This window comes from Orycteropus afer, unplaced genomic scaffold, assembly GCF_000298275.1.
Source record: "Orycteropus afer afer isolate SDZICR_OR568_19922 unplaced genomic scaffold, OryAfe1.0 scaffold00021, whole genome shotgun sequence".
Taxonomy (NCBI): Eukaryota; Metazoa; Chordata; class Mammalia; order Tubulidentata; family Orycteropodidae; genus Orycteropus; species Orycteropus afer.
Window position 1 is genome coordinate 4,490,294 of NW_006921608.1, and position 14,262 is coordinate 4,504,555.

Genomic DNA, 14,262 nt, shown 5'->3' on the forward strand with positions numbered 1-14,262 from the left:
GAGGTTCAAACCAACCAGACACTCCTCAGAAGGAAGATTGGGCATCTACTTCCAGAGTGATAAAAAACACAACACAATGCCGTGGAGTCAGATCCAACACATAGCAACCCCTTCTTGGGTTTCTGAGGCGGTATCACTACAGAAGTAGGTTGCCCAACCTTCCTTCTGAGGAATGGCTGGTGGGTTTGAACCATGAGCCTTCTAGTTGGCAGTCAAATGCTTTAGGCACTATGCTACCAGAGCTCCAAGCTAAACTCACTGCCGTCGAGTCGATTCTGACCGATAGCGACCCCTCCTTGGGTTTCCAAGGCAGTATATCTATGAAAGTAGATTGCCCAGTCTTCCTTCCAAGGAGTGCCTGGTGTGTCTGAACCACCAGCCTTCTGGTTAGCAGTCAAATTCCTTAGGCACTACACCACCAGAGCCCATAGTAGTGATACCACCTTGGAAACCCAAGGAGGGGTCACTATGAGTTGGATCCAACTTAACAGCAGTGAGTTTTGTTTGGTTTGTTTTTTATTTCTTACTTATCACCTATCTCATTATTTGACACTTCACATTTATGACAATAGTAAAAAATCTATTCTCTATTTTGCTCTTTAACAATGTATGTCTGGAAGTAATGAATGCCGAGGTGTGAGGCAAGAGTAATGCTGGCTGTGATGGTTAAAGTTATTTGTCATTTTGGCTGGGCCATGATTCTCAGTGGTTTAGCAGCTATGTAATGATGTAATTTGACAATTATGTAGTGATACAGTCATTCTCCATTTTGTGATCTCATGTGGTCATTCTCCATTTTTGCAGAACACTGATTTTCCTACAATGACCTGGGCTCTGAAATATAAACATGTTGATAGTTGAGGAGTAGCAAAATATATATATTATAACAAACCTAAGCAGTAGCTAATACTATCCCCATTATAAGAGGAAACAGATTAGTGAGATTGGCTTTTGCAAGAATATATACTAGATAGATGATAATCTCACAACATGGTTAATGACTTTATGTAACAGAGTAGAACTGTCCTATAAGATTTTCTTGGCTATTATCTTTACAGAAGCAGATCACTAGATCTTTTACCCACAGAGCAGCTGGGTAGGTTTGAACCATCAGCCTTTGGGTTAGCAGCCAAGCTGCTTAACTGTTGCACTACCAGAGCACCTTGCTACTAACCATTAAAACATGATGATTGATAGAAAGCCAAGGCACCATAATGGAGTAGGATCTTCATTTCTGGAGTAATTCTCATAATTTTAAGTCAAAAGTTTCTGGATGATTCTTTCTTGACTTTTTGGCAAATTCCTTTCTCAGAAAGTAAACAAAAAGGTGAAAAGAAGTGCTGTATTAATTCAAGGTCTGTCTCCACTATTTTTAAAACAGTATCTAAAAGATTTGTTTGGCTAACATACAGTTCACGCATCAGTAGATTCTGAATTGACTGTACAACATCAAACAATGGGTTTTAATAAATGAAGGAACATCTCTGGTATTGTCTCTGTACATTTTTGTCATACAGTTAGTTGAACATTCTGGAAGTGGTTAATAAAGTTAGCTGGAAACTCAACGTGTACAATAAACCATAACTTCAACCTAGAAAGGTAGCCAGCAAAACAGAATTCAGCAGAGATCAGTATAAAATCTTACACCTAGATTGGGAGCTCTGGTGGCATAATGCCTAAGGCATTTGACTGCTAACCAGAAGGCTGGCAGTTCTAACCAACCAGTCACTCCTCAAAACAAAGATTGGACAATCTACTTCCATAGAGATGTTGTTGTTGTTATGTGCCGTCAAGTTAGCCCCAACTCATAGTGACCCCTCCTTGGGTTTCCAAGATGGTATCACTACCAAGGTAGATTGCCCAACCTTCCTTCCATGGAGTGGCTGGTGGGTTTGAACCTCCAGCCTTCTGGTTAGCAGTCAAGTGCCTTAGGCACTATGCTACCACACCACCTCATAAACCCAAGGAGGGGACACCTAAATTAAAAATTATAGAAAATTAACTCTGATGGTACAAGATAAAGATGACAAATTGGCTTAAGAAGCTAGTATTTAAAAGATGGAAATATCTATTTGGTAGCAACCTAATTTCATGTTGTTGGCTACTAAAATGCAAAGACAAAAATTACAGTAATCATAGTTTTTAGGTCATAAAAATGCACAACTCACTGACCTTTGCCATGGTCTGGCTACAGAGTATGATCTTATATTTTTAAAAAATTTGAAAAAGTTTTGAGGCTTTCAACAAAGTGAACTCATCCTAGAAGGTAAAAGCAGACTGAGAGGAACCTGGAAACCGTATCTGATAGAAGTGAATAATTTAATTTATTTAACCTGGTGAAAAAAAGAATTTATGCATTTTGAATTTGAATTTGAATTGGCTAAATGGAAGTATGTGCCTCTCAAATGTAGTTCAAAAACCAGCCTAATCTGGGAATTTATTAAAATTGCAGAATCTCAAACTCTACCCCAGAGGTACCGAATTAGAGTCTGCATTTCAATGAGATCCCCAAGTGACTTGTGGGTATATTAAAGTTTGAGAACCCTTTCTTTGAAGGGAGACTCATAACGAATGGAGGAGCATTCCAGACAAGCAAAAATTGACTAAGACTTACCAGAATTCTCTAATGATTCATTCTGTCCAACCATGCAATGATGATTTATTAAGTGGTGAGGTCCCTGCTCCAGGGCAATCACCCTAGAAACCAAATCACTATCTTTGAGGAATATTATAGAAAACTGGATTGATTCTAAGGCATCTTTCTGCCTATGCAATTCTAAAATATGGAAAAAAAAGGTAATATAACTTCTAAAAGAGGATCTTTAACGATGTCAGTATTAGCAATTTGAGTCTTCACTCTGCCATTTACAAGTGGAATGATCTTTGGCAAATTACTTAACCCATACCTCAGCTTCCTGGTGGTTAAAAGGGGATGGTATGACCTCACCTGCCTTGCAGGGATATTTTGAGTATTAGAAATAATATAAATAAAACACTTGGCATGCTTTGAGTTTTCAGTATATGCTTATTATTATTATTATCCAAGATTAAAGCATCAAAGACTGAAAACTTTTACTTAACTCTGACAAAAAAACTTATTTTTGTGAACCACCTTAACGCATGGTTATTTTCACCACTAAAATAGGATGTAAAGAGATCAGCTGAGAATTAAATTATACATATAGATCTAAGACAATCTGAAATGCATTACTAACAATGACAGAAAAATGAATATAAATTTCTCATTGTAGTAGATTTCCAAAATGGTGAATTATTAGCTGTAGACATCTGCTGCCTTGGCTAGGGAGATACTTTGAGAGAGACTGACATGTGAAGTATGGAATTGATTCATGTCTTTTAAGTATTTGTATCTATTTTAAAACTTTTTATTCCTATTGGAATAGGGCTGGAATTGTTTTTTAATTATAGCTGTTATACAACCTATTCCTCCCCACTTTTATAAGTAATAAAGACATCATTTTATTCGAGCTTCAAAAATATATCAGCTGAATATCAATTCTACATGGTCAGAAAAGGATAAGCTCTAAAATTATTAAATAATCTGGCAAAATAAGTCTAATGATTTTTTAATTAAAAGAATTCATCATATGTTGCAACAATATTCACCAAAACACATGGTAGAGTGTTTTAGCTTTTTCCTCCAGAGCTTTTCTTTCACCTAAAGATAAAATACCGTAACTCCACCAAGAATGGACATGAACTTCCTATGCCATTTCTCATCAGTCACACTCACTTCTATTCCCTGTGTCACAAGAGCTGGCTCTCACTATTCAGTTTAGGATGTGCATCCTCTAGGAAAACAAGGACTTCTTGGCAGGCACCACTTCCTTGTCAATTTTGATTCATCTACCGAATTTTGGTTAATCTACTGCTACATACACTAAGATTTGCCCTGGGTGGTGCAAATGGTTGAGCACTTGACTGTTAACTGAAAGTTTGGTGGCTTGAACCTCCCCAGAGGTGCCTTGGGAGAGAGGTCTAGCCACCTGCCTTGGAAAGAGACCTCTTTGGAAACCTGTGGAGCAGTGCTCTGCACATGGTTGCCATCAACCAGAACTGATGAAACAGCGTGAACAGCAGTAAGATGCTTCTTCCTCAGGCACTGAGGATAGAAATAAAGTTTCCTCTGCCCTTGTCTCCCTTTTTTCTCTCTTTTATGCTGGTTAATGTCTATGGACTGACTCTTACCTCATAAGGTTTCCAGAAGTATATTTTAAAGTTATCAGCACATGAAACTACAAATATATATTATATACTGCAATTATTATTTTTAAATTTCTCTGAACATGAAAAATTTGCAATTCATTTGATTGCTAACATGGCTTTAAGCCTACAGCCATTCGTTTTATCTTTGTTTTTCACTTAACCTTCCTTCTGAGGAGATTCAGGACAATCTGGTTTATGGATTTATAAAGATGTTTGTGGAAAAGGAAGTCTGGAATGGGCTCTTTAATGAGGCACTTAGGGAACTATATTAACTCCTTCAAGCCAAGAGGATACTATTTGGTGGTCTCCCGCAAAAACACTTATCAGCAGTACTTTAATATATAAAGCCCAGTGAAGCAAGGCTTTCCAAATAGTACCCTAGTGGTCCAACTTTATAGTCACTGCCTAATGCCCTGAAGACAAACTGGCTTTGTATTGAAAACAATTACCCCTATAAACAGAACATCCTAGTGACACAAATATTTCAATCTGAACACCATATATGCTGGGAGTCTTTTGTTTGTAGAATGAAATTAAGAGCACATTTTCAACTGTTCTTTAACATCTTCCCATTAAAAGGAGAAAAATATCGAAGAAACTAAAGATGTTTAAATAAATAATTATATTGATCTTTCTTGTACTGAGTCTCTCAGCAGTCACAGGAGATGAGGAATTTAATTGTGTCTTAAAACACCTTTAGAAAGCCACAACTCAGTAACACTCATTTATTATCTGTTTTCTTTAACATTTACTTGAAAAGAGATGAAGCCCATAGGATTCACGGACTGTCTGGCTTCAATTTTATTTCCTCCATGAAAGTCAACACCTTTTATGAGCATTATCAGACAAAAAAATAATGTATCAGAGATAATCATTTTATTCACTTGGAAAAACATTAACTGAAATTGAAGATTTCTTTAGGTTTTGGGAAAAACTTACAAATATTGGTCTTTCTCTGCATGCATTTTTCAGTAAAATGTAGCTTTTAGGTCCAATTTTAAGTCAGTGTTAGTTTAACTTAAATACCAGTGTTTTGTTTTATTATTAAGGAACTGGGGGTAGGGTGGGGGGAAGATTAAAAATGTATCTGAATTATGGCATCAAAATCTTTCATGTGAATGTGACTGTTAACACTAGACAAAGTAGTTTCCATAAAAATTACTATGTATTGTGACATATCCTGTAACTGTTATAATAGCACTAACTGGATTTTTGTGAAGTCCTTTTCATATATCAGCATTCAGCTTAGTGCTTCAGGTATATTATTTCATTCTCATAGCACTCTACACGGAAGCTTCTTTTTAAATCCCTGTTTTATAGGTAAAGAACCTGTGGCTTAGTAGTGAAGTAGATGATTCTCCAACAAATATGTGCAGAACAAGGTTTAATTTGGAGCAGAGACCAGGTGCAGATATTATTTAATGCAAGTCAACCCTCTGGTCCTGTGCGTCAGATTCCTGGGAGTGCCTGACAAACTACCCAATAGCAGTTTACTGATGTGGGAACCCATTTTCCCTTCTTTCACTTATATTTCATCTGCATCATGAAACATTTGTTTCTGCATCACTGCACTTAGTAAGAGAAGGTTTCCTCCCCACACTAGTACCTCTCTGACAACCATTTTGATTCATTGTAGTCAGACATTTTGCTCCCACAGTAGAGCCTGTCTGGACAGCTATTTGGGAAGGTGTGTGAAACAGAATCCTGATTTCTTAAGGCAGATTTCATTGCTTTCTTTTCAGCTGTTTCTTCCCCTGTTTTCAGTCAGATAAAGGAAACTGTTTAGAAAGGGACATTTATCTCCACTTAGGAAGGTACAGGCTGTATGCTCGCATGGGATGAGTTTCCAGTGGAAATGACCCTAATGCCCGTCCATTTCAGAGCTTCTCTGGAGATGATGCGATTTTCCCTGGGGAAGTTGTTTTCAGGTGCCTTTGAGTTGGCTCTGATCCATATTGACCCTTTGTACAGCAGAACAAAGCACTGCCCAGTCCTGTGCCAGCCCCATGATCTGTGCTATACCTGAGCCCATTGTTGCAGCCACTGTGTCAGACCACCTTGTTGAGGGCCTTCCCCTTCTTCATTGACCCTCCACTTTACCAAGCATGACATCCTTCTCCAGGGAATGGTCCCTTCTAACAACATGACCAAAGTAGGTGAGACGAAGTCTGGCCATTCTAGCCTCCAAGGAGCACTCCGGCTGCACTTCTTCCAGGACAGGTTTGTTAGTTGTTTTAGCAGTCCACGGTACTTTCAGCATTCTTTGCCAACACAATTCAAAAGCATTGACTCTTCTTTGGTCGTCCTTATTCACTGTCCAGCTCTCACATGCATATAAGGTAATTGAAAATAACACAGGGAAGCAGGGGAGTTTTATCCATACAACGTTTCCAACGTGTGGAAATATTTGACCTAATACTTAACACTTCATCCTTCTCAGCTTCTTTACTCACATTTAGTATAATTGTGGAATCCCTTCTCACTGTGAATTTCTTCCAGAAAGAAAGAATTGTTGAGTGACTTAAGGGGAGCCTGTGATCTGTCTGAACTGAAAAGAAATGCAAGGAAAAACCCAATGCCATTTTTCCTTCCCAGTGGCTTCTGCAACTGAGAAAGTGCTAATTCTTTGGCTTTCATCCCCCTGTAACTTTATTTTTTCCTTATGCATTGGAGAAGGTAAGGTCCAATCTTCTCCCTAATATGTACCAAGGAGAAACCATAACAATGTGTAAATGTAAAATTCTTAGCACATCCTTCATTGCGGTAGTATTTCCTGCCACTGTTGAACATTTGCAAAGTAAGATTTGAGCATCTCAGCAACAGAGAAGCAAGGAGCCACTGGGATACTCATTTCAGTGAGTGCTATCTGTTTGCTCTGAGCTCCAGGTAGGTGGTCTTCAGGGCAATATATACCCAGTGCCACTGGAATCAAGAGTGTTAATAAAATAAATAAGTTAAATTGGTGAATAATTTTTAACTATGCCTACCTGTATTAATGCATTCAAATTTAACTTTAAATATAAAAATATACATTCATTTGCCTGTTTTTTAATATAAAGCCTGAAATTGTGAGGCAGTGGCTCTTGCACAGAACTTTTCCTTAATGGTATGCATTCATTTTCTAGTTTGAGGTTTTAGAAAAACACAGAAAGTGTTTAAAAAGACATGCAAAACAATCCAATTAAAGAATCTTCTATGTTGTTGTTCTTATGTGCCGTCGACTTGGACCCGACTCATAGTGACCCCTCCTTGGGTTTCCGAGCAGTATCACTATGGAAGTAGATTGCCCCATCTTCCTTCTGAGGAGTGGCTGGTGGATTTGAACAGTCAAGTGCCTTAGCCACTATGCTACCAGAGCTCCTAAAGAATCTTCTATAATAGCATTGTTTTTCCCAGTCTTTTAAAGCTGTCTCAAAAACATCTAATTCAAAAGCCCCCTCCCCTTTTTTTAATGATTTGCTTTTGTTGGGCAAAACTAAACATTTAAATTAGGTTTTATAGAAAGACAAAAATTACCCTTTTTCCACTAATATTTAACATACTTACAAAATATTATAAATATTATCATTACAATAACAGAACTTGTATAAACAGATTGGGAGCAAACACATCTTCCATTTGGTAACCATACAACTCAATTGGCCAAGGCAGCAATGCACAAGTGGATTAAATACACTATTAGTATGTTCTGACCATCAGTATAAGGAGCTTTGGTGGTACAGTGCCTAAGGCATTTGATTGCTAACCAAAAAGTTGGTAGTTCAAACCCACCAGCTGCTCCATGGAAGGAAGGTGAGGTAATCTAATTCTGTAAAGATTTACCACCTTGGAAACCCAGTGGGGGTCACCATGAGTCAGAATTGACTTGATAGCAGTGAGTTTGTTTTGGTTTTGGTTTATAAAAGAAAGACTGTAGGTTCAGTAAACAGGTCAGTGATAGCTAGGGGTTGAGTGAGGGAGTGTTGACTATAGAGGTGAAGCAAGTGAGAATTTGGGGGACAATGGGACTTTTTTGTATGGAATTATAACGGTGGATACTAGTTGTATGAATTATGTATGTATTCCATAGAATACATACACCACAATGAATTATTTATTCAGGGGGTAGGGCATCAGTATATTTTAAAGAAAGAATAGAAAACATTGCTCATTTGTTAAGTTGAATAAAGGAAAAGGCAGTTAATAGAACTTCTGATATACTTATAATTCTATAAAATTTATATCAATTTAAATTTGAAAGGAAGTCTAGATTTTCCAAAGTTTTTCACGTGTGTTCAGAAAGCAAAGGCTGCTGTGATTGTTTCGGTGCTTCCCTAACACTTCTTCTTAAGTTAGATATAATAGCATCTTTACTAGTGAGAGCCTTGATTGATCAGAAGTTCTTCCTCCTGACACATCAGTCTGTTCTGTGATTACTGAACATGTGCCTTTCAAACAGTGGAGTGCACAAGCCAAATTGGGGAGCTTGTTCAAATGCAGATTCATGCAGAAACAATTCCCTTAGGCTCATGCACTTTACCTTCAACATTACGATTTAAGGTTACTTACCTGAATGTTAATTTCAAAGTGTTATAATATTTTATGGAACTCTGGTAGCACCGTGGTTAACCCACCAGCAGCTTTGGGGGAGAGAGATGCAGCAGTCTCTTCCATAAAGATTTACAGCCTCGGAAACCCTATGCGGGCAGTTCTACTCTGTCCTATAAGGTGTCTCTGAGTCGGTATCTACTTGATGACGACAGGTTTTGGTTTGATTATAATATTTTACATCCTTCTTACCTTTTTCACTCCTTCCCTCCCTCTCTCCTTCCCTCCCTCCCTTCTTCTTTCCTTCCCTCCTAGTTTCTAGTTTCCTCTACTCTGCTCTTCCTTTTCCTTTGAACTTCAATAAACACACACCAAGCTCAGGTGCTCAGTGTATGCCGCACTGCAGTCTATGAGGACTCACAAATACAACATGGCTTCTGTCATCAGGGAACTCACATTCTGGTCAGTAAGAAAACATGTAGAACAAGAATTACACTGAACTTCAAGCATTTCCAGGGAATCCTTTCTGAAGCCATTGTGAACACTCAAAGCCTAGAACGCTTGCTGTTAGAGTTCTTTGTTTTCCTATCACAGACATTGTCAACACTGGGAGTTCTCTTTGTTTTGGGGATGACTTTTTTTCCCCTCCACAAACTATTTTGAAAACTTCCAAATTGTGAGCAAAATTACCCTAAAGAGAACAACACAGCTGAGTTGAAACTCACATGTGCAGCAGCCAGCTAGATTCCCCCCTCAACTCTTGCACGCCAGTCATCTGTCTCAATATTCAAGTCCATGCTAGTGAAGCATAAATAATTATAGTCATGAATTTTCAGGCTTATTTATTAATATTTAAAAATGAAAAACTCAAGGGTCTGCTAACCTATATAGGTTATTTTTGGAGTATAATTGTACTCCCAAATAATAGTAATGACCACAGCAGCAATCATAGTAATACTATTGATAAACAACTGGTCCGATACTATCCTGGTAATATTCATTGAAAAGTATTTAACTTATATTCATAATATTCCATTAACCAGTATTTTAGAAATATTTTCCAAAACAAACTGTTCATTGAGACATATTTTCTGGTTAGACCTATTAACCAGATTCGTTGAATCAAAAAATACCTCACCTACAAGCACTTAAATAATAGAGGTTTTACTGTAGTAAGAATTGAACCTCACCTGAATGGAAGGAAACAACAGAAAAGTATTGAAAGATTTAAAAAAAATGTAAAAGAAATATCCTTAGTGTTAAATTTTTTATTACTTAAGAAATTGTTAAATGCTAATTATAAAAAGAACTTCTCCCTAAACTAATGGCTGCATTTCTGTCTTCTTACTCAGGGTTTTGGAAATCCCTCTGGTGAATACTGGCTGGGGAATGAGTTTATTTTTGCCATAACCAGTCAGAGGCAGTACACACTAAGAATCGAGTTAATGGATTGGGAAGGAAACAGAGCCTATTCACAGTACGACAGATTCCACATAGGAAATGAAAAGCAAAACTATAGGTAAGTCATGGTCCAGTGCAGTGTTTTTTAATCTAGCCACTTAATACTTTCCGTAGTAAATAGTATGAAAATGAGAAATTATGAAATTCATCCTTCAAAATGAATTTTGCTATCTTATGTCAAAGAGATGTGAAAAATCCTGCAAAAGCTTCATGAAAGCTCTGAAATTCCGTTTTCACAGACTGAGTCATTATCTTGATGTTGGCTCAAATTTGAAACAATGATGAATTAAATCAAGCCAAAATATTGTTGTTGTTATAAAGGTGTAGGAATTCATACATATTAAGCTGATCCCACAGACATGACCTAAACTCAATCGCTTGAAATAATCTGTCTCTTTTACCAAAGCATTTTCTTCTACTACTTTCCTTATTTACCTTTCTTAAATGATTTTTTCAAATTATCTTGACGATGACAAAATAAAGAATACATTTTTGTTTTTGAGTGATTTACATAAAAGAAAAGGTATGGCATAATGTAGACATTTTTATCAATAAGTTAAAAGACAAAAATATCTAAATACTGGAATTTATGTATGTATGTGTGTATATGTATATATATATATATATATACACACACACACATATGTATATAATTGCTCCTGACATAAAAATAGACAAACTATGCAATTAACTATAAAGTCTCTGATTTTTTTTTAATGAGAAGCTTGTATCCTAGGAAAAAATAAATAGAAGCACAAACATATAGCTGAGGACATTATTTGGTAGGGCAAATTCATTCCACACTCAGCGTGTTACTTTTGTGTTCCAGGAAGTCTTCTAGGCACTAGCACTTTAGCAGTCAGCGACAAGGTCTCTAATCTACAAACCTTACAGCCTAGCTTTGCTATGAAGTAGGTCACTAAGCTACTGGTAGGCATTCCTTGAGAATAGAGGGTATATCTTGGTTACTTCTCTATCATTATCTATTAGTTCAATACTTAACACAAAGCAAGTTCTTAATAATGATATGTTCCTTAGTTTCATACCTGGTAATAATTTTTGGAAACATGATTGCATGCATTAGAGGGCTGGCTTTAAGCAAAATTCATTGCTAGCATCTAGTCTTATACATATTTCCAGCCTGTGTGGCTATTACTTCAGTTGAACTGTTTCTGATGCTTATTTGTCTTTTCAAGTCATACATTCTTTAGAAGTTTGAACCTGCATCTCTCTCACAGGTACATTCATTTTTTTTTTTTTCCTTAATGCATTACATATGGGATTGAGTCCTTAGAGATCTTATATTCATTTTCTTAACAAATAATGATGATGTCATTCCAACAGAAGATGAGAAATAGATCTAAAGAGTTGATGAACTCATAGGGAGGAGAGATTTACTTAATGACAGCTCAAGAAACCAAAGAAGAGACATTTATAAAATGCAATGGAGTGTAAGAAGAAATATTTCCAAGGAGGTCAATATTTTGAGAGTTTTATAATAAGAAAAACCACTGTAAAACATCAGGGGTACTCTTATGTCAATGAAACTTGAAACGATATGAAACTTGGCTGATGTCAAACAGCCTGACAATAGGACTAGCAAATAATGACTTTAGTCTTTTTCTAGTCTCCTGAAGAATTTGTTTTGGTTACTTTTCAAAGTGTCTCGGTTCTTCATAGGTGGTGAGTGTGTGTGTGGCTGGGACAGTGCTCTAAGAACAAAGAGTGTTTGGGCGGGTTTAGGAGGATTGTTGGCTTCTACAGCAGGCTTCAGGTTTCATGGGATGAATGTCTGGCATTCTGTAAAGAAGGAGTACTTAGCTCCATTTAGAGTGTCCCACTACCTTCGTTTCATAATTCCCATTTTCTTCAATGTCTGTGTGAGTCTGTATCTTCACAGTCCCACATTATGTGGATCCATGGCCAGAAAATAAGTCCTCAGAATTAGGATTAGACTTGCACTCCAGGATCCCCTTCCCTCTTTCTCGAGATATCTGTGAACCTTGAGAATCAGAACTACAAAGCCAGAGTGAATTTAATTCCAAACCCTTCATTTTAAGGGAAAGAAAACTAAGGTCCAGAAATATACAGCATTTTGCCCGAAGAGAGAAAATGGCTGAAATACGGGGCGTTTGACTCGGTCTAGTCGGTCATGCTGCCCTCACAGAACTCAGTGCTCTGGCTCCTCTTTCTTGCCAGCACCCCGGCGTCTGCCATCATCACCTACTAATGCCATCATCACCTACTAATGCAATTAGTATAAGATTCATGTTGGCATCAAATAGGAAATTAGAACTCCTGAAAGCATAGTGCCTGCTCTGGTGAAAAGTTAAGTTAAAACAAGCACACTAGATGATGGTGTTATTCATGCTGTTGAAGAAAATGCACCAGCAGCTTGTAAAGGGCAACTAAACCCTTGAGACTGTCCTCTCCACCTAGGTCATCACTTACGCCCTGTACTGTTCTCCAAGCCTAGTAACTCCATCTGTGATCTGAAGAAAGAACTCTAGATATCCAGCATTGTCAAGCTGTGTTTTGTCTTTCACTTGGCTTCCTCCCCTCTGAGTTAGGATACGTCTTTTTGAAAAGTTATTAAAAATATCAATACTAACATTTTTGATATTATCCCTTAAGTTGTGGAATGATTCTAAGCACTTTGATTATTAACTACTAAAAGACTTTTTGAGGTAGGTATTGTTGTTGTTGTTATGTGCCGTCGAGTCGGCCCCGACTCATAGCGACCCCTCCTTGGGTTTCCGAGGCAGTATCACTACGGAAGTAGGATTGCCCAACCTTCCTTCCGAGGAGTGGCTGGTGGGTTTGAACCGCCAGCCTTCTGGTTAGCAGTCAAGTGCTTTAGCCACTATGCTACCAGAGCTCCTGAGGTAGGTATTAGCAGACGCATTTGAAAGATGAAGAAACTGAGACTTTGGTCAACTGATCTGCCCCAAATTCTAAAGTTATTAAATTTCCCATTAGAAATTCAAAACTATAGAGTGTGTGACAGGTTTTGCTTTATATTTCTACACTTTCTATATTTTCCCTCTTTCAAGTTAAATTCAGGATTCTTTGGTGAAATCTTTCCTTAAAAATTTTCTATCTTAACAGAAATTTTATTTTAAAAACTCTTATAATAGATGTGACCATAACATATTAGCCCAATTAAAAAAAAAGTGCTCATATTTTAGACATACTGATTGAAAGTGAGTGTTGAGAATAGATATATGAGCTAGAAAATATATGTGTAGTATGTTTTCTTTTTTCCTCTAAGGAAACTCCAAATGATTTTTTTCAGATAGAAAATTAAATCTATAGAACACAGGAGAATATAAATAAGAAAAAAGCAATAATATGAGGGTGTTGTGACAAACATATCATGTGAAATAACACACCATCATTGTTAAATTATTAAGTAGTTCCTCTAGAGAAGTGGTATTATCCAGACCTTCGTCATCTAACACCCAGATATTATACAACATTTCCTGCCTCCAGTCTGGATGCTCTTAAACATATCTCTCAAATATGTCCTCCACACTTTTGTTGGGGTTTTTTTCTCTGAAAGATGATCTCACGTGGTCTCTCCTCCACTTTATTATTTCAATGACACTGAAACATCTGCTGGTTAAAGTGTTTCACTTAAGATTACCTACTAATCCAGTTCTTGTTCCCATACTCTTTCCCCAATCTCCTCCCAACCATATACCAGCCTCATTATAATTATGTTTCAGCCAATACAGTATTTCTAAGTCCTCCAGGCCTTTGTTTATAATGTTTCTATACCCTAAGCACATAAACCCATCTTTGTCACATGGTTACATCTTCTCAATCTTTAAGGTTCTTCCTTATTCCTAATACCCATGTAGATTCTGTTGGCCCCCTTTCAAAACTGAAGCATACCTTCCTTAATCTCTTAGGGGAGTTGTTAGCTCTTTGCCAAGCTCACCTCTCCAGACATTGTCTGTGGCTGAAGAGATCACATCATCCATGGTCCAGCTGCATCCTGCAGGGAGCTTGCATTCAGTAACTGGTCAGTATAGGGGTATAAAG

At 37.3% G+C, this 14,262-nt stretch overlaps 1 protein-coding gene across 1 annotated transcript in view; it reads left to right on the forward strand.

The window, feature by feature from the left end:
- The window catches only part of ANGPT1 (angiopoietin 1), a 381,437-nt gene that overhangs the window by 310,073 nt on the left and 57,102 nt on the right, over positions 1-14,262 (forward strand). Inside the window, exon 6 of the mRNA XM_007934880.2 lies at positions 10,107-10,273. Coding sequence (XP_007933071.1) covers positions 10,107-10,273 — 167 coding nt within the window. The remainder of the gene's footprint in view (positions 1-10,106; positions 10,274-14,262) is intronic.